The sequence below is a fragment of the Boleophthalmus pectinirostris genome, unplaced genomic scaffold (assembly GCF_026225935.1).
Source record: "Boleophthalmus pectinirostris isolate CB_2022bp ecotype Guang Dong unplaced genomic scaffold, ASM2622593v1 HiC_scaffold_12, whole genome shotgun sequence".
Lineage (NCBI taxonomy): Eukaryota > Metazoa > Chordata > Actinopteri > Gobiiformes > Gobiidae > Boleophthalmus > Boleophthalmus pectinirostris.
This window is the reverse complement of record NW_026571018.1, coordinates 16,731,433-16,752,351: the sequence shown is the minus strand read 5'-3', so window position 1 is coordinate 16,752,351 and position 20,919 is coordinate 16,731,433. Positions and strand designations below refer to the sequence as shown.

Genomic DNA, 20,919 nt, shown 5'->3' with positions numbered 1-20,919 from the left:
ATGGCTCAAATCCAAGAATCAAAGGCAGATTGGAGTGTCTGGGGCATTATTAGGCAAATTGCTGACTTTGGCAGAATTACGGTGGTGTTCTGTACTTGCATTTGTAATGCATTTTGCATTATTTATCACTGTTAATTTGGACTAATTCAGTATTAATTTCCTTTTTTTTCCTTTTAATGATATAGCACAGAAAGCTTTTACCATATGTCTGTTGACCAGTGAGTCCAATGAAATGCGGAGTGGTTTATAGTTTTTTAGGTAACCAAAGAAATTCTAAGCTCTTGTGTGGAGTTATCTTAAATACTCTAAACTTATGATATGCAGGTCAAAAACACCTGCACTACACAATTGTCTAGTGATGTAACAATAACTGAAACATCGTGATATCATATCGTCAGAGTACTCACAATAATATTGTGGACCATCACAATATATCGAATTACAAGACTCTTTGCTTAAATTAAGAGTTATGGTGCAGCAATAGCTAAAAAAAGACAGAGGGAACTACATAGACAATGATCCTTTGCTCCATTTCAGTGCAGACTACAAGAACAAATAACAGTTCTAAGCACTTTTAATGGATTTGGATTAAGGTTTGTCAAGCCATTTTAAGAGGAAAAAGTAGCATATTAACAATTTTGTTTGCAGGCTCCACAAAATATCACAATAAATATTGTACTGTGAGATGTATATCGTGAAAATATACCAAGAGATTTGGATAGTTACATCCCTAATTGTCAGCCTCCCCACCATATTACGAGCTTTCCCATGATATCGCAATAAATATTTTACCGTGAGGTTCATACCCTGACGATATCGTATCGTGAGACTTGGATATCATTACACCTCTACAAAGGTCCCAAAAAACCATAGCATCCAGTTTAGCCATTTAGATGTTGTCATATACAGTGTACCAACTTTTTAGATGAGCACATTATATGCTTTTTTAATAATAATAATGCATTAGTTGTATATTAGCCTAGTCTTGTACAGCGCTTTAGATTGCATTGCTTTATTTACTGCACGATTGGTAGCAGAACACTCATAATTGTAGCCATAGCTACCCTGGGGTAGACTGACAGAAACAGGGCTGCCATTCTCCACTATCAGCCTCTTCGACCATCACTAACACTCACACACTCACCACATCCATTGGAAAGTTGGGTGTCTTGTGTGTCTTGCCTAAGGACACAATAACAGTGCTATTCTCAGAGATAGACAGAGAGCAGTTTTCCATCCAAGTACTAACTGGTCAAACCTTGCTTAGATTCCAAAATCAGACAAGATTTGGCATTTGTCAAAGAAGTGAATTAAATTTGGTACAAGTATTGTCTTAACATAAGTACAAATACCACTGTCCCTACACTGTTTTGTATCATGCAAACAGTGCTCTTGTAACCACATGGGTCCACTGATGCTGTTTTGCTGCAACATAAGCTGATTTATTTTAGGTGTAGGCAAAATATTGTATTTAATCTACTTTATTTACTCCACAAACATGTGAAACAACTAGATCAAGGTCTGACTATTTAGATTGTTGTTTGATTGTTGTGCAAACAAAATGGCTGTGGAGTGTTGTTAATGTACATATTTGGGTGACTTCATGTACCAGGCTGAATACTGAGGTCGTTTGAACAGGTTTTATTCAGTAACCTCATGAAAAGAAAGCTGCAGATTGCAGAACTTATTATGGTATATTGCTTTCTTAGATGTTACAGTTAAAGGTTTTATATGACACAAAATTTAATCTTGTGGGTTTTTAGTCATGTTAATGTCAAAACTATACTTGGAGTTGTGTTTTGTTTCATTCACACATGTTTGAGTAATCCTTTGTTATTAGTCTGTCTACACCTCCATCTTGGTTCCACCTTGTGATATCCTGAAGCAGTGTTTTTTAATTTAACATTTTGTTTAGTAAAGATTTGCAATTCATGTGATGTCATGTGTCATATTATCACATGACATCACAAATGTTTTCCATTTGAGACAAAAACCTCCTAAATATGCAGGGTTTGTGTGTTAAACATGGGTGAATGAAACAAAACACAAATCTAGGTATGTTTGTGAGGAAAGAATATTATAACATAGATCAGAAAATACCGTAATATGGGACCTTTAAACATAGTGGATCCCCATAAAAGTATTATGTTTATACTTTCACTGACGTACGGAATAGCTATTTGGATTGACGAAGGAGAATTTGGCACAATTGTAAAATATAATACTATAATATAAAATAATGTTTGATCCTGATCCTACTTTTATAGTTATTTAAATATATATAAGAACCATGAAATGATTTAGTTTTTCCTCAGTAAGTGCTTGCATAATATAGTAAATAAACCGGTAATACCCAAAGAAGGATTAATGTAAGTGTAATTACCAAATGTACTGATCCAGTTTGGTAAAGGCCTCCTCTGTACTACACCTGGTGCCAGTCACTGAAGTCTCTTTTGGTCACCTTAATCCCCACTCTCAAACCTCTGCAACAGGATTTGTAATACAATCTCATTATCTGTTATTGTCACACCGCTGCACCATATGTGACAAACAAAAGTACGTGAAAGCCACTGTCCACTTCTCGACTGCCTCGTCCGATGAGCTAAATCAAAGTGATTTGTTTAGCTTGAGGGCAGCTGTATAATTACTTCATTGTCATTTCACAAAGGAGACGCTATATAATGATTTAATCCAAGCTCCAGCAGAGAGGGAGCGAGCTGGGGTAGCCCTCCTCTTCTCCGGCCTGTACCTTGGTCATCCCGGTGGCAGATGGGACATGAAAGGGGTGCGAGGAGGGTGGAGGGGGCAAAACAGGTGGGGGTGAAAACTGAAGACAAGGAAAAGGCCATAGGGGTCAATAGTGGCATTCAAAAGGGGGAGGGTCTACATACGGACGCATACAGGCCGATCGATACAGAGTTTAGTGTTCTTGCAACGGGCCAGCCCCAAATCAATGTCACCCCACACCAGATGTCACCCAACTCAGAGAAAAACTGCCATAGGATAGGGCAATACAGATACAAGTACTGATAGTGACAAAGAATATATCATTACAGGTTTCAACAAGAACAGCACTACAGGGACCTTTGATGGAATGTAACTTTAGATATTACAAATTTGGCAAAATGTCTTCACACTTGTATGAAGTTATTTTTTTCTCATGTGTAACAGCTTTAGAACCCCCCTAAAAAATCACCTTTTTAGAACTTTTTATTTTTAGATCCTTTTAAAATTGTAAATAAATCAAAATGCCAATTATCAGTCAAAAGTGAAGTAAAATGTGATCATATTTATTCATATCTGTTCAAATAGATAGAATGTAATGTTTATGAAATATTTTTAAGTGCCCTATAAATATTACATAATAACCAATGAAAAACAGTATTTACGCTATTTATTTCAGAATAATTAAATCAGATGAGTTCTCTGTTCTATTTGAACTACTGTCAGTACACTTTGTTGTCAGTACTAAGTGTTTGTGCTCTTATAGGAATACTGTAGTAATCTGATTTTATTTGACCTTTTAACTTTTTTAACATTTTACTAAGCTTAATGTTATATAGGCTATAGGAATGTTTATTTAATGTTTATGTTTATTCATTCATTCATTATTAATATTATTTACTTTATTGAACGTACTCGATAAAAGAAATAAAACATAGCCCACATTTACTGATGGCAAGTGGACAGTTCTCTGAGGGGATATGGACAGAATAACTGGAGTAGTGTAGTTTCAGAAAATAAATAAAAGATATTTTATAAATTATAAATACATTTTATTAGATTTAATGTAGTTGTAATTAAAAAAAAAAACATTAGATAGATAGATACTTCATTGATTACATACATACATACATACATATATACAAGCATAAGAAACCGCATAATTAAAAAAAAAAACAACTATGTCATTAACAGGGGTAGGTTAATATAAATTTTTCTTCTTCCCACTCCTTTTAGAGAAATGTGCTTTTTTGTTGTTTACAATGTAGTATGTGTATGATTATTGTTTCCTCTCTTGGCACAAACTTGAAATAAAACCAAATCAATCGAAATTCAAATTATGAAATCACCTATCTTGGAGTAGTGGTTTTAATTTTTTGTTGTCATGACTTTGATATTACATACACAGCAATACAATTATATTTATTTATTTATGCACCTGTCACGTTCATTTTCCCAAAATCAGACAGTTCATTTTAACCTGAGCTTCCCACAAAGCAGCTGCACTTTTCATCAGAGAGACTGAACTCAACGTACAAGGCTCCAAACCCGGTAATTACCTTATATGATCAAACAGGTAAGGAAGTAACTATATTTCTTTGCAAAGATATGGCGTTTTCATGTTAATACAGATACTTCATATGTTGGAAAGTTACAAGATATGTTTCAAATATCAACTAACTACACATCTCCAAAATGACACTTTCACCTCTCTCTGGGTGTGTTCTTGAGGGGAAAAACTCACCAAAATCAACTACTGCTATCTTTGCCAGTTAGGATTAGCTCAAAGTCTGGAGATGGGTCCCTGGGCTCTGGACAGGTTTTGCCCCAGCAGTACTGAAGGATGGGTCAAACGCAGAGTACAGATTTTCCTATGGGGACAATCAAAATGTACCTTATAAGTTATAAATAAAGTAGTTTCAATATAAGAGGTTACCACAGTGAAGCACTTTAAAGACTGATTACTTTTTCACTGTTAAAACCTTTGAGCCATCTCTGACAGCTTACTGTGTTTATGTACATATTAGATTTGAGACAGGGAGTCATTAACTGTCAGTGCATTAATGTGAAATTAAACAACTTTAAAGTGGACTTAACTCATGACGTGTGATGTGTTTCAGTTATGCAGACACAGAGAATGGCAGACAACGAACCAACCCTTACAGTTTAGGACATTAAGGAGTTAATCCCACAAAACTACAATCTGATTGAACTTCTGTCCAGCGGTGGCTTTGGTCTGGTGGTCAGATATCAAAAGAAGGACAATGGGGAGGTTGTGGTGGTTAAACTTCCCTTGTACAAGCAGAACACAGAGGAGGAGGTAAGACCCAGTTTTGAAGCTACTTAATGTGCATATGAGAGGTTTTCATGTATTTCTAATTGTTAACTACTTGGTTTGGTGGGAATAATACAAGTGGTATGTATTTATCATAGTTTTATGTCAGTGGCAATAGGTTGAGAAGAGAATCCAAAACTACAGAAAGTAGCAGTGAGTGTCCAAATGGATAAAAATGGTGTTGAAAAAACTAAGCAAGAATTTCAGTTAAGTATCTTAAATATAGTTAGTTGAATATTTATTTCAAACCTGCACATATAATTGATATAACAACATGACATTACAGACATAGATACAAACTTGCACGGTTTGAAACTGGAATGGATGAAATATAATTGTTTTATATCCGCCTATGTCTAAGAGAATGCCCAGCCACCCTGCGGAGGAAACTCATTTTGACCGCTTGTACCCGCGATCTTGTCCTTTTGGTCATTACCCAAAGCTCATGACTATAGGTGAGGGAAGGAACGTAGATTGACCGGCATCGAGAGCTTTGTCTTCAGGCTCAGCTCCCTCTAGTTCTACAATATCAGCAATATTTTTGGCCAGCAGTTTTCAAGAGAAGATTTGACTTTCCAAATACAGCCAAAGGTAAACCAAGTCTAATACAGGCCTACACCATTATCACGGTAGTTCAAACCAAGGACTAGCACAAAAGTGGATGATTAGTGAAATAATATAGAAATAATAATATAGATCCTAAATCTGAGAAACATTAGAACTGAGGAAGGTAGGCTTCAGTGTGATCACATCCACACAAAAAGTTGTGAAAATGACTGTTACTTAAGCTACACACTTTTTATTTTTACTTTAGTAATTCTTGGAAAATGATGGAACCCCATTATCCATTTATAAATCATTATCTTTTACAATTCACAATTCAATGCACAATTCTATAATGGTTGTTTAGACACAGAATTTATAAGTAAGACTGTCACGATAATTATTATATCGACTTAAATCGTTCAGTATATGCTAAATCAAAAGTATTTGTTCAGGCTCAATATTTATCGTACATATCTTTTCTTTGCACTAGTGAAAATTGTTTGTTAGTTGTACATAGTATTAGGCCTATATGATGGCATTTGAGTCTTAGATGGTCCTTTAATTAACTTAAATAACACAGTGTAGATACTAGATATCACTACTTAAAGGTCCCATATTACACCAAATTGAGTTTTGTGAGCTTTAAGCCATGTTATAATGTTGTTACCTCATAAAAACATACCTGGAGTTGTGTTTTCTTTGATTCACACACATTTGAGTAATCCTGGTTTATCTGGTAATTCTTTTGTTATTACTTTGTCTACATCACCAAAACTCACAACACTCTTTTCTAATGATACCATGGGCTGGTGTGCTAAACTTCTCTGTATGCAACAAAATACAACTGAGGAAACAACATTATAACATACAGTAGATCAGCAAATAGCGTAATATATATATGCCCTTTAAGTGTTTCATTGTCTTGTTTATATATTGCCAGCTACATTATGTTTAATATGAATCAGTTAGGAAAGGATTTACTGGGATTATCCTGCTTTAATGTTATTATGAATGTGGTATAAATTAATTTCAATACTATCGTCTATTGTGATATTTCCAGAATCAATATGTTGCGCTTTGTTAAAATGTGTTTTTGTGGCAGACCTACTTATACGTAGCCTACATAAGACACATGAAGACATAGTAAGATATATGCTTATCTCCTGGCAAGAGAGCTTTACAATTAACTCTGTAGGTTAAAAAAAAGTCTAACGTTACTGTTCAATAAATGCATACAGCACTTACCATGAACACTGTGGCAATGGAGTAAGTACTATGGAGGCCGATGGAGTCACTTCATAGAGTAGTCTGTACCTTAGACATGTAATATTGCCATCTTTTGGACACTCACTGCTACAACAAGCAAACATACATGGTAAGTTAATTGACAACTAAACAAATGATTTACTGTAGCTTTAAATAATTAATACTTACAGTGTCAGTGGCTGAATGTCTTGTGATTTTGTATAAGAAAGTTGACAACTAGCATTTTCATCCTTAATGGTCCATATTACACTATTTTCTGATCTATGTTATGTTATTTCTTCGTCAAAAACATACCTGGAGTTGTATTTTGTTTCATTCACTAACCCTGCATATTTAGGCTGAGCTCTTTTCTTAAACAGAAAAACTCTGTTCCACCTTGTGATGTCATGTGGTAATACAGAAAGTGCTCCACTGTGTTTTTAAACTCCATACACATTCATTAGAATAATTTGGATGATTACAGTCCTGGAATTGCCAGACTCTGCTAAAGAAAAGGTAAAAGGTATCTGTTAACTTGAAAACTACTGCTTCATGACATCACAAGGTGGAACAGAGCATTTTGGGCTTTAGAGATGTAAACAGACTAATAATAACAGATTACTCAAACATGTGAATGAAACAAAGCGCAACTCCAGGTATATTTTTGAGTAGGTGATGGCCTTATAACATGACTTAAAGCTCACAAGAATCCATTTTGTGTATTATAAGACTTTAAAGCACACCTAATGTAATATTGGCTACTGTCTTGTTCTACTTACATCTTTAAAAAGTTGCATAACATCAGGAAGCAAAAGTCTTACCCACAAATGAGATTTATTTAATCTGAAATTAAATTATTGGTATAGTAGTATTCAAGTGTTGATGTAAAAAACAAAACAAAAAGTTAAACGCCTCACACACACTGGACAATTGAGAAAACCTTTTCACTGAGACCTAATATTGTGTGTAAAAGGTTTAAGTTATATGTACAATAACTGATTTGACAGAATTAATGGTTGTTTTGTAACAATAAAATAAAGCACACGTGTATACTGTACAGTCCTATCAGCTCAAAACAACCGTCTGTAGAGAATTTTGGTGTAACGTTTTAATAACTACAACTTTAATAGCCTTAATAAAGCATGAACACAGAGTGAATTCATAATGAACAAACTGTTTATTATGAATGAATCAGGCTTAGAGAGTATTATAATAGTGTACAGTATATATAATATATAATAGTAGTATAATCTATAACACCTGTATCTGTGGTTATAATTGGGACATTTTAAATCGAGATATTAATCTAAAACAAGTTGTTCCAAAATGACTTTGCAATACTTCCGAGTCATACACATATTTGATTAAGAAAATAAAACTGGAGAATGAAGTATAGAGCAATGGCATCTTAAAAATAAGGGAATATAGATTGCTCAAACATGCACTACTCACTGCGCATACAGCTTTGGATGAGAAATGATTAGAAGAAACTACTGTGACACAGTTAAAAGCTGTGAAAAGTTGATTTTGCATAATAGGTCAGCTTTAATTACGTATTTAGTAAGCCTGAATAACAGTGTTTATTATAAATTATTGTTCATGCTTTAATAAGGCTAATTAGGGTGTAGTTATAAAAAAAACTTTCCCTAAGCTGGTCTAGATTGATAACAGAATCCAAACTGTATTACAGGTAAAATAGTATGATTAAAAGGACCAGTAACCATTGTGGAAGTTCAGAGAAACATGAGGTTTTCTGTGCCAAAGGGCCTTCTCTAACAAGTCAGTGTCTCAACATACAAATACGCACACATCACTGCTATAATGCTGGTCGTCCATTGAGTTTATCGTGGATGAGTGCAATAGCGCCCCCTGTGAAGTCTCTGAGCACCTGCACGGTCTCCCTCTGCAGCTGTAAGGACTCCCGCACAAACTCCTGTTGCGTCTCTGCTAGCTGTTGGACCGATTCAGCTAACAGCTCAAGTGACCGAGATACAGTTTCTAACAATGTGTTGGTGGCATGCTGCTCACGGAGGCTCTGTGAGACACTGTCCATTAGGATGGAAGTCTTAGCGGCGGGATTTGCCATCGGGAGGGTTCCAGCAGTGGAAGTTGAGGGCTCAGGTTTTGCTGGACTGGGTTTCGGGATGCCATTGTTTTCATGGTGATCTTGGGGCGGTCTGGGACGATGGCTGGGGATTGGAGATTCTTCCTTTTGCTCATCTTCTGATTCAGCAAACGGTGCTTCTGTGTCTGGATTTAAAAAAAAGTCAGCTGTGGTTACTGCCCTCATTATTTTATAAACATATTCTGCTTCTTCAGGAATTTAGCATTGAAATATAAAACATACATAGATCAGTATTGTACATTTTGTTCACTGTCAAGTGCAGTATTGATGTAAAAAAGTAATTATTAGAATATAATTAAAAATTACAATAATAACTGATAGTGGCATTCCATTGTAGCAAGCAGTAGATTTTCATGTACATTTTTATTCTTAAAAAAAGCTACAAGACATTCTACAAGTATGAGTCTGTATTAACTTACAATTATTCAAAAAAATAAGGAAATGTTTAGAATGAAAGACAATACCAAATGCATGCATGAGCCCATGAGCTCACAATACACCTCAGAGTATACTAATGAATGATAAGGGAACCATTAAAAACTCTTTAAAAATCTCTCAAAAAAAAATAAAACGAGAGACAAACTAAAACCAAGTCTGTAAACCTTACCTTCTGGAAGCTCAAATTGCAGATCAACTTGGAAAAGAAAGGAATTATCAGTGTACAGTTGTATTATTAATACAACTATATAATAATAGCATTGTATTGAGGAATATCCTGACTACCTGGTTGTCCACTGCCACTGGAGAGGTAGGATGAAGGTGGGGGCATAGCTGTTTCTAGTCCTCCATTTGGTGAACTCTGAAATCCCATCATGTCCTCCTCTTCCATCTCCTCTTCATCGACCCCCTCATCATCATCACCCAGGGGACTAAAATCGTATGTACCATCATCTTCATCTGACATCTCCAGAATCTGAGCCACGATCTTCTCTGTGGGATTGAGGTCCTTGGACATGCGTGAGTTCAGTCCTCTGCTTGGCACGGCTCCTGTTTGCATAGCAGCAATTTTTCGCTTAGTGTCACACTTTAGATCGGACCATTTCTTTATGACCTCGATGATTTCACGTTGACACTCTCCGATCTCATTCACGCGAGCTGTGATTTCTGCCCATGTGCGTTTTTTAGCATCTGTTGGCACGCCACGATTGAATTTACCTAAACATAAAAAGGCGTTTAGATTAGTACATGCAATTGTTGTATTAGCATTGTCTAAAGTATCAAAATATCAGTAGTCATTATTAGTATCAGAAACAATAGTAAAACTAGAATCGAAAATATGTACTTATTTGAGCAGATATCAATACTAAAAAAGTCACACTCACAGGACAGATATCTTTCCTGAATAGCGTTGAATGGTTGAGCTGTATCAGAACAAGTATACGAGCAAATAGACTAGTATACGCTCATAGACCACTATGGAACATACATGGGCAACTGAGGGATTACACAGGTATAAGGGCACGTGATAATATAAAAGAAAGTACCATGATTTAAAGTTGAAAGCCATCCACATTCTATTGTCTAGAGAAAAGGTGTTTTTTAAAATTATCACTATTGTATCAGAATCAGTATTGAGTATCGAGTCTTCCTTAGTATCAAAATCGAGTTTGATATTCTAGTATCATTACAACATGATGGCATATTAACCCTTATTTTAAAGGACTTATGAAGTGTTGAAAATGTACATACCCACAACTATTTTGCGGTGTTTTCGTACTTCATCTAACAATATGTGAACCTCGCTGAAAGTGAAGCGAGCCTTTCTCTTTTTGAATCGGTCACGGTTGTTGTTGTTGTTGTAGTACAGTGGAGAGGAAGACATCCTTTAGTCCTACTCAGCAATTCTCCGTATTTAGCCGTTTCAGATGTAGGAATTCTGTATTGGAAAAAGAAAACACAAAAGAAAAGAATACAGGGTCAGAACGTTCACACACTGACATTGCCGAAATGTTACAGACCTAAAATCTTACTGAAATTTAGAAGAGCTATGGGCAGGTGATGTTTAATTTAGAGTTAATACTATCTGCTTTTTGTGATTATAATAAACATGCTACTGTGTCCAAATAATTCCCATTGTGGATCAATAAAGTCTAAGTAATAATTGTGATCCTCCTTTGGGTTAATTCTTGATTTACCAGATTATGCAAATTATGGCCTCAGTATTTTAGACCTGGTTCATAGCTAGTTTGGGGCTGGCATAGTAACCTGTGAACCTGTGAACCTTTATTTGTTCCACAATGGGAAAATTACAGCAGGATTATAGAAATATGCAATCAAAAAGCTACTGAAATATAGGCTTAAATCTAACCAATTTAACCATAATATTAGAAATATTTCGAGTCTAGTTAAGATACAAAAGTGCTTAAAGTTAAAACAATACAACAATTCAAAAGTATGTACAGTACGTGGCTGTGTTTATACAATGCACCACATGGGCAGAATAAGTATCAGATAGTCCTGTTATAGACCTAGGGAATATCATTTTCTTCGGTCGTAGTGGGTGCAAAGAGTTTGATGCCCACAACACTAAAAACACTTTGACATTTAACATTCATAAACATAGTAAAATTCAGGGTGGAGTGGACAATAGATGCTAGGCACAGCTTATAGCTCGTAGCGGCACTAACATCTTCTTATACAAGCTCTGAGAAGATGTACGTCCAGTTTTCAGTGTGTTACAGAAAAGGCAGCCAATGCAAGGTGCTTCTGCTGGAGTAAAAAAGCCACGATGTTGAAGTATTACACAGATACTGGCATAATTTGGTAACATGCATAACAGCTAACATGCTAAGCTAACACGGAGCGGTGCATGCAAACCCCCACTGAGAGATTGGATTTTGGTCTAATATGTCCAAACCAAAAGATATTAATAAAACGGATGGTGGTGGGTTGAACGTACCTGCAAAGACGAATAAAGCAACAATTATCCAGAGTGAATTATTTTCTGAAAATGTTCTGCATGAATAACGCCATCAAGCTAAAAAAAAAACCCGCTACACGCTATCATTTCCGGGGTAACTTCAGCGATTTTACTTTATATAAACAACTATGTCAACATTTTAAAAGACACAAATTTTGTACTAACCATACATAAAAATGCATTTTTAGTTTAATGTGTTAGCCTTGATTATATGTTTAGCAAGATATAAGTGACAGATGCAATTTGGGTGCTAAATTTACGGTTTTATTTTGAAAGGATGACTCTTTTTGAACAGGAAGTAAATAACTTTCCATAATGTTTTTCCTTTTCCAGATTCCCCGGGGCCCTTTTGCAAGTGTAGTTTTGGATAATAGACGATTTTGTTCCAATTCGTAAACTATTGTGATTAAATTCAGATCAATTGACTCTCGAGTTGAAAAAGAAATCACTTTAGTAGCGTCTTACTTAAAGCTGTATCATGTAACTTTTCTGGTGGAAGGTCCGTCACCTGGTATTCTTCTTTACCTGTTACATTCCACAGTATGGCATTAAACTATCAATCTCCATAGGAACAAGCAGATAACACAGCCAGTCCAAGTCACAGGTCAGATCTGTGGAGGGGTGACCTTGCTTGCAGTAAGAATGTATATTTTTCAAGGTACTTTTTAGAATTAAATATCTGTAACTGAATAAATACATGTATACAAGTTTATACATTGTACCTTCCAGGCTAAACAATAACATCCACATGGAGACAAGCAGGTATCAAACCCTCCTCCAGAAAGATTACATAGTACAGCTTTAATGTCATTTAAAGGTGCATTGTGGATAGTTTGACCAGACGTCCCTATTTACCCGGGACAGTCCCAGTTTGGAGCCTTGTGTCCCCTTTCACAGCAGATTTATACAAAACCAGTGATTTGTCCCAGTAATATACAAGCATCGTCCCAGGTGTCCCTATTTTTGCCCAATTTGATCTAAACCAGGACTACATCAGGCCTAAACCAGGGCTAAAACAGGACTATTAAAATTTTTGACTAATCTGATCCCTGCCAACAGTAAAGAGGAGCATAAATTGTCATTTGTTTAGCCAAAATATAGAAAACTGTATGCGTATGACGATAAAGAAAAAATAAAAAAAAAAATGCAGCGATAGAAGTCGAGAATGCACAATATTACGTGCTCTTTTCACAATTTTATTTCTACTAAGCATCCCAAAACGGGTGTGTCCGAGTTTTAAATTTTGAAAATCTGGTCAGCTTAATTGTGTAACTGTTCTGGTGGAGGATCTAATGCTTTTCTCCACAGAAATGTTATTACTTCGGAATGTTTCACAGAAACACAAAACAGTTACTTTAACACTTAAAGTTAATTTCCCCTTTTTGCAAAACTAAATGATGAACCGTTAAAACATGTGTTAACAAGATCATATAACAATAGCCAACATTTTTATCCACATGATAAATGACAAATTTCTTTTTGTCCAAATATGGCACCTTTATTCAGGCTATTTATTTATGAGGCTTATTAACAGGTTGACACTGCCTATAGACATTTTAAACATGCACAATTTTCTTTTTTATAGTGGGTATACGCATAGACTTCTTTATAGAATCTATGGTATCGGTCTAGCAAACATGAGATAGCTTTTAACAAACAAATTGGACCTGAATATTTGTAATGCACATTTTAAACTACAGGGGGTCTGCTGAGTTTTCCTGGAGTGGAAAGGCACATTAAAACATGATTCTGGTTAAACATAACACACCACATTTTAGGCTCAATAGTGGTTAAAATAATTATTATCTATAGCTCTAAAAATACCATCTTTCCTTTTATGTGTTTAAACTTTGCCTTAATATTGTGATACCTGATTGTGCATGAAGCAAAACCAGTACTACCCACAAACTGGTTCCACAACATGAGTCCAGAGTTTACAATTAAGACAGACAGTTGAATGGCTTTACATTTTACAAATATAACTTTGAATGCATATTCTTATCTTCTTACTGGGGTCAAATCTCTCGATCCTGACAGCAAGACTAGCAGCACTTCTCACCAACATTATTTTCTCTAGATTGTCTAATAAACTCAATATTTAACCTTAAAGATGCACTGTGAAACTTTTTTGTGGAAGAAGGTGTTCCATCAGCTTGCCTCCATGGAGATGTTGTTGCTTTGTCTGGAATGTCCCGGTATGGCATTAAACGTATACATCTTGCATTTACACAACAACATGTTTTTGTTTTTTCTGACTTACAACTTGCATTCGTACTGTGAGTGTGCTTGCCTCTCCAGAGATCTGACATCTAACTTGGCCCTATAGCGTCACTTGCTGTCTCTAGAGGAATAAATAAGTTTAATGCCATACTGAGGAACATTCCAGGCCACATCTCCATGGAGAGAAACTGGTGACGGACCCTCGACCAGACAGGTTTCACAGTGCACCTTTAATGGAGTTTGGCTTCTTTTGTTTTGCACCTACCAAGACAAAAAGGGAAGAAATAAACATAATTTAGTACATATGATATTGGCTCAACTGCAACAAGACTTGGAGTGGAAAATAGTCAAAAAAGCAGCTACAGAACAGCCATGGGTTTTTTTCTAGTGTAATTTCCAATGCATTGTACTTTTATTATAAGATAAATCAAATTGGATTCATGCATATCTCATGACTTGCTCAATACAACCCAAATGTAAACACTGTGCTGAAAATAACATGGTAATAAAATGGGGAAGCCAAATTTAGTTTTTGTGCATTTGTACTAGAGCAGGGATAACAAACTCAGTAACATTTGCTTTAATTTATATTCACCTATATACTTATTATTATGTGATTGTAGAATCAGTTCAAATGTTTTTAATAAAAAGATATTGTATAAGCTGAAGTGCACAAAACATAGAGTTAAAGGACGAACACATTTCAAACTGCAAAAATATATGGCCCTGCATGGAACACAAGTTTGAGTAAACGTGAAAATAACTCATGCTGAACCGTGTAGACAAAGTGGCACTGTGTAACAAACTGAAGAGGAAGCATCAGCTGCATTCAGGAGTACATGGTCAACTGGAGCCACTGCGAGTACAAAAACACAACATCAGTAAAAGAAATTGTCACTGGTCTATTTTCTATTTTTTAAGATTATAAATAAGCTACTTACCTCTTGTACATTCACTTTGATGGTTCCATTGTTATCTTTATCCAGAGTTTTGAAGGCACCTGATTTGACAGATTAGTTTAGTTTAGTTTCTAGACTTGTAGTTGACTAAAGAAATTATTGGTCAACTAAAGACATGTCTTGACTAAAATGAAGAAGTGGAGTTAAATCTAAAACAATATATTTCTAATCAATCTCTATCATCTGTCCATGAATCTGACCAGAAAACTACACTCACAAGACTACAACTGCACAGACGTTTATCCAAAATCAACTATTTATGCACAGTACAGTACTTGAAAAAAAAAAAAAACCTAGGGAAAAAATGCAGGTCATGATTCACTTCCAAATATTTCAAACTCACTACATACCTTCCAGTTGCTGCTGTTATCTCATATAAACCTTTAAATGTATCCTCATAAATCCTAAGTAAAATATGTAGCTGACTAATACACATTGGACCATCTGACTCAGTAACTAGGACTACACCCCAATCAGCTCATTCAGTTCAGTTCCGTACATTCATTTTGACAAACCAAATTTAATTCTGTTGGATTAATGTGACTTACGACACATCGCGTCCAGCCGCACAAGGCAGCCGATGTAATTGTCAAAATCCATGTTTCCGTTTTCATCACTGTATCGTCGTATTATCATATTAAACAGCTGCGGATCGAGAGGAAAGCCTGAAGAGAGGGAAGATATCATAAAAAATGCATAAGAGGGAACATAGGGGTTTACATTACATAATACTTGTGTTATTACATTGGTATGCATGTATCCATAGCCATTTGTAGAGTTTGCAGATTTTTGAATTTTTGAACCAGAAATACAAGAGACTATGGTCGCCCCACTTAGTCTATAATTGCCCCTCATAAATATCTAAAATACCCTAGAACATTGGCATAAAAACTAGACTCAGACAGAAATAATCAAAAATCATTTTAAGATTAAATGCAGGCAATAAGTGACATTCATACATACATTCATCACAAACTGAATGAGATTAAATTATTTTTAAATTATAATATGAGCTACCATTGTCTTAATCTATTTCTAGACAGATACACAACGCTGAGACTGGCACGGTGCATGACTACTGTGCTGGCGGTTAAACACTGTAGACTATTGCTCAACACCATTTCCACATTTTCCCAGTACTTAAAGCACTATAATTACAATAACATTTCTAAGTACTGAAATCACTATAATTACTAAACAATATAACTCATAGTGAAGCTGATTCAAGGTTAAACATCTATGGAGAGGCAACCCCACTCAGTCATAATGCCTGTTTTTCTAGGCATTTACAAGCTATAAAAATAACAACATTCCAGGCGGAGCAATGGTATATCCATAGAAAACCCTGGCCAAGCCCCTTGTGCTGTTGTGTTGTATTCAGACTCCACCATTTTGCAGTCACAGCACAATGAGGTATCAGCATGCGCTCAGACTTAAAAATATCGCCAACAAATATCCATTCGATAAGTCAATATAATCAATGAACCGAACAGAGAGTTTTTGTGTAAATTGGGTAACCCTTATCTGTTTAGTCCAGTTATCCAAATTTTCTAACTGTGTCATTGTCAGGATACAAAACTGTCTCACCTGAATCGCTCACACCTTGTTAATTATTAATACAAAACTCACACAACAGGTACATTCAGTTTTAAATCTAAGTATTTAATCTCACCAGCTGCAGTGAATGCTCCAGGCAGTTCGTCCGCACTAATAAGCCCAGAGCCATCTCTGTCAAAGGACTTGTACACTGCCTAAACAAGAAAAGCAAGTATTAAAAAAAATGTACGAGTGACAATAGCATTTTTAAGTGGGTCAGAAACCTAGAAAGCAAACATTACAACAACATTACAACCTGAAATTCCTTTGGAGATCCTAGAAAGGGTTTAGTTTTCTTTTGCTTACCTGCCATTTTTTTATATTGTTCCAAATGTGTTTAAATTCATGAAACCCGAGCTTCCCAGTGCTGTCACTCTAATGTGGGGGTTAAGAAAAGTAACTATGGCCACTCCATCTTAAACAAACAATGCTACAGCCTCAGTATTTGTCAAGGGACGATTTAATGCATGGTGTGTAACCGTCACTACTCTCTATGCTCTCATACACATCTATTATTCTATACTGTACATCAAATGGAGCAGCATCCTAAATTATATTACAAACTTAAAACAAGGAAATGCGAAAGATCTAACGAAAAATAATAACGCAATAATATGGGACTTAAAATAAGTTTAAAATATGAGGCATATATGCAAAAGCAAATTATAAGAGAAACTATATGTTTCGAATATGAATATATGAATACTCTGCTAAACTTGTAAAACAATAAGGATTAATGAAAAAAAAAAAAAAGAATTAATAAAAAACAATATTAAATAACAAAATAACTAGCATCTGAAAGCAGTCAGTTGTTTTTTTGAATATATATATTTTTGATGTCTTTTTATGTACATATTTACATGTTTTTATTAGTTTATATTTGTTGAATTATATTTGTGAATGGTGTGATATTTATTTGTTTGATATTTATTTGATAATAAAGACACTAAACTATCTCCATACTAAACCTGAACTTTATCAGACCTAAATTAGAGCTAAACATGATATAAAATGAAACTAGGGGTGTCAAGATTATTTGGTTAATGAATAACCGTGATTATTCAGGTCACAAAACAAAATTAAATAATTTCCATTCAGTCTATATGGCTAAAAAGTCAAATTAATGTAAAGCGCTAATCTATGAAACACTGCTTTTTCATTCACAAAGTTTGATTTCATAAACCATTGATCATATACTGCAGCATGTTAGATAATGAAAGTGAAACAAAATGAAAATGGCTTTCACTGTTTGGGCATGGTGTCAATGACTGTGGTTAAATCTTAGCTTTTTTTTTTTCCCTCACAATAATAACAACATTAAAGTTTGATACTGTGGCATCCTTAAATGAGACTAAACCAAAATAACGATGACAATGAATGAAAAACATTTATAGATTAGTCTCTAAATAAAACAAATACTTAAAACTACACTAAACTCAACAAACCACCAGTAATACACATACCACAGTTTGAGAAACACACTAAAAGAGCGCCTAAAGGAAGAGACTCCTTCTTGTCTTCTCTTGTGTCAGTCATTTGTAGATTTGGTGGGGCAGCTGTCTGTATTAACCCCCTGAATGCCAAGCTTAGTTCCTGATCCTAACTGTCACCTTGTCTCCACAACATACACGCCCATTAAGTGATAGAAAGGATACATCCATGACGGCCACCATGCTCCGGCAGTTTTCAATGCTAAAGCCATCTGTCTTCAAGTCGCCATCTAAACAGAAAAACACAGGAATAATAAATCAATATCAGTCAATAATCCATACTGATCCAACTTGCTTGTGTAATAAATTACACTTACGCTTGGAGATAATTCTGTTGAGGATGTTCATCAGCTCAGTGGGGCTCACTTCCATATCCTATGAAACAACAGGCTGCATCTTTATTACAATCCTTTAGTGTTGTCATTAAACTAAAATGTTAAAGTTGATTTGATACAAAGGAATAGGTTTGATAGTTATAAGTTTTGAAACCACGATAATGGAGTGTATTTTTTAAACACAGAATAATAGTACTATCTTTATGTTACCATGGGGTCTTATACTAGTTTAAAGACAGCTTAAAATCTTTCTAAAACAGCTCAAGAATTTTATCCTGCTAATATTATTTTTATGACTAATTTTCTTATCCATATGTATCTAATTGTTGATATTTTGGACAAGCCTAAAATCCATCTTAATAAACAAACTAGTTGGACATGACTCACTCATCCACTAAAGAATAATATGACTTTTTTATGTTACCATGAGGTCTTATACAAGTTCAAAGAAAGCTTAAAATCATTCTAAAACAGTTCAAGAATGGTCAAATGATTTTGTCTTTTTAATGTGATTTTTATAACTAGTTTTTGCAATTGTTGATACTTTAGAAAAAACTAAAATCCATCACAATAAACAAACCAGGAGGACATGACACTTACTTCTCCAGCCAGCTGTTGGAACACCTTACGAAACTGCCTCTCTTCATCACTTTCATGTTGCTCTGCATAAGCCACGGGTCTGCGTGGAGGAGGCTATGAGGACACACACACACAAACATACACATGTAAGAATGAGACTGCTTCTAAAATTAGACATATATACAGACAAATGCTGTCGTTCAGTCACTCACTGGTTGAGAGGGCACAAACTGTGCTGGGTCAATGTTGCTAAAAACAAAACAAAGAGATAGGAATTTAGACATTTATTAATTTTGTTATCTTTAATAAAAATAGCTCACATTGAGAAACTCACCTGACAACATTTATAAGGCCTCCAATGACTTGTTTAGCCAAAAACATCTTGAATTTACTGTGAACAAAAACAAAACAAAAAGAAGTGAGGACCATACTGCCATCAGCAGTGTTACAACAATACATGATTACAGTTTTGACATTTTAAACTACAGTACATTTGAAAGTGCAAATGCAAAACAAAGAATGCAACACAAATGTCAAGTCACTAGAGACCAGCAATTTAAGTTCATATTAACATTTACAAGACTACTCAATATGACTACTGGGCTAATTTAATCTGTTATTGGCCACTTATTTATCCAGTCCTGGCATGTCTTTTTACACATAAATGGCACGCCCTCTTTATCCGACCAACACTTCCCGTGTCGCCCAGACCTGAACCAAACCACACCCAAATGCAAATAATTACTAATATTCTTAATCAATTAATATAAAGTTTTCTTCGCGTATATTACTGCGTTATAACTATAGGTTGTGAGGTTAAAAGCATAAATATATTGCAATGTTTCGTTGTCACCACAAACTTGCCATCCACCAACACCGGAGTTATTTCATTAGACAGACAAACTCTGCAGATTATATAAAGAACTAAACATTCATCGACATTAAAAGTAAGCCATACTGTGTTTTTTGTTTGCAATTAAATTGTTCATCTGTGATCGTATCAACAAGAACACAGAGCTAGCTTGAGGCTACCAACAGATCCATGGAGGTACCTAGATAGCACATCGAAAACGAGCGAGTGTAATTTTTTTTAGCTTTTCTCGAGAATTGCGCAAGAATAAACACTAAACAATACAAAACCACGATTACTTCAGATGTTTAGGTCGTATACTTACCACTAGATCGTCGTCGCGGATTAAAAGTGAATCGTTGGAGCGTGAAAACACCACTTTTGCGCAGAAAGGAATGCGAGTCCGTGAACACGCCCCACGCACGGCCCCAGATGACGCACAAAGAGCAACAGCGCCACGAGAGAATTACACACAAATATTTGCAAAAGAGGTTTGAAATAAATTTTAAGATTTTTTTTTAAACAGTCAGCTCTAATTTTGCCTGGACAAATCCAGCCTGATCTATATAATAAATACATAGACATATCCTTCTGGATTTCCAGGCAAGCTCTAATTGTCTCCCAATACAAAATAAGAACAATAAAGGTATTGGGAGCAGTAGTGGCTTGTCTATAAAAGACGCAAGTGCGCCGCACTCCTTAACTTGACGTAGATTAAAAAAAATAAATTAAACACAATTCTAAAGTCGTTATTTGTATTTGTATGTTTAATATTTTGTTTAAAATTGAACGTGTATGTGTAGGTCTATGGGAGAGCCTGAAGTTTGCAGAAACTTTTACGTCATTACGTTGCTTCTGCCCATTACTTTACATTACAGCCATAAAATACGTCTTGGGGGCGTAGGGTGAGGGCGACCTGAAATCAAGTGATTGATCGTTATAAAAATGATCACACACTTCTGGCCTATTGTGATGCGTGGGTTTCACATTACATA

General features: G+C 35.3%; 2 protein-coding genes across 3 annotated transcripts; both read right to left on the bottom strand.

The window, feature by feature from the left end:
* Positions 1-7,665: 7,665 nt before the first annotated feature.
* zgc:153990 (uncharacterized protein LOC768125 homolog) lies at positions 7,666-13,218 on the bottom strand. Of its 2 annotated transcripts, XM_020934603.2 has the most exons (5): positions 11,875-13,218; positions 10,665-10,851; positions 9,699-10,130; positions 9,583-9,609; positions 7,666-9,100 (listed from the first exon to the last, which is right to left on the bottom strand). In XM_020934603.2, exons 2-5 carry the CDS (start codon positions 10,795-10,797, stop codon positions 8,667-8,669), a joined length of 1,026 nt encoding a protein of 341 aa, XP_020790262.1. In that variant the 5' UTR covers positions 10,798-10,851; positions 11,875-13,218; the 3' UTR covers positions 7,666-8,666. The 2 variants fall into 2 exon arrangements, with proteins under 2 accessions (XP_020790262.1, XP_020790263.1); XM_020934604.2 differs by lacking the exon at positions 9,583-9,609.
* Positions 13,219-13,367: 149 nt separating this feature from the next.
* capns1a (calpain, small subunit 1 a) lies at positions 13,368-20,361 on the bottom strand. Its single transcript, XM_020934592.2, has 11 exons — positions 20,250-20,361; positions 19,409-19,465; positions 19,287-19,323; positions 19,096-19,188; positions 18,478-18,535; positions 18,326-18,390; positions 16,977-17,045; positions 16,747-16,825; positions 15,623-15,739; positions 15,057-15,115; positions 13,368-14,971 (listed from the first exon to the last, which is right to left on the bottom strand). Exons 2-11 carry the CDS (start codon positions 19,453-19,455, stop codon positions 14,945-14,947), a joined length of 651 nt encoding a protein of 216 aa, XP_020790251.2. The 5' UTR covers positions 19,456-19,465; positions 20,250-20,361; the 3' UTR covers positions 13,368-14,944.
* Between the last annotated feature and the right edge of the window lie 558 nt (positions 20,362-20,919).

Coding starts and splice junctions, on each gene's coding strand:
- zgc:153990 (XM_020934603.2), bottom strand. CDS start 10,797: ATGTCTTCCTCTCCACTGTACTACAACAACAACAACAACCGTGACCGA. Junction 10,131..10,664: donor ACACCGCAAAATAGTTGTGG/GTATGTACATTT, acceptor TTTTATGTTTAG/GTAAATTCAATCGTGGCGTG. Junction 9,610..9,698: donor CAGTGGCAGTGGACAACCAG/GTAGTCAGGATA, acceptor TTCTTTTCCAAG/TTGATCTGCAATTTGAGCTT.
- capns1a (XM_020934592.2), bottom strand. CDS start 19,455: ATGTTTTTGGCTAAACAAGTCATTGGAGGCCTTATAAATGTTGTCAG. Junction 19,189..19,286: donor AGTTTGTGCCCTCTCAACCA/GTGAGTGACTGA, acceptor GTGTCCTCATAG/CCTCCTCCACGCAGACCCGT. Junction 14,972..15,056: donor TCAAAGTGAATGTACAAGAG/GTAAGTAGCTTA, acceptor TTGTACTCGCAG/TGGCTCCAGTTGACCATGTA.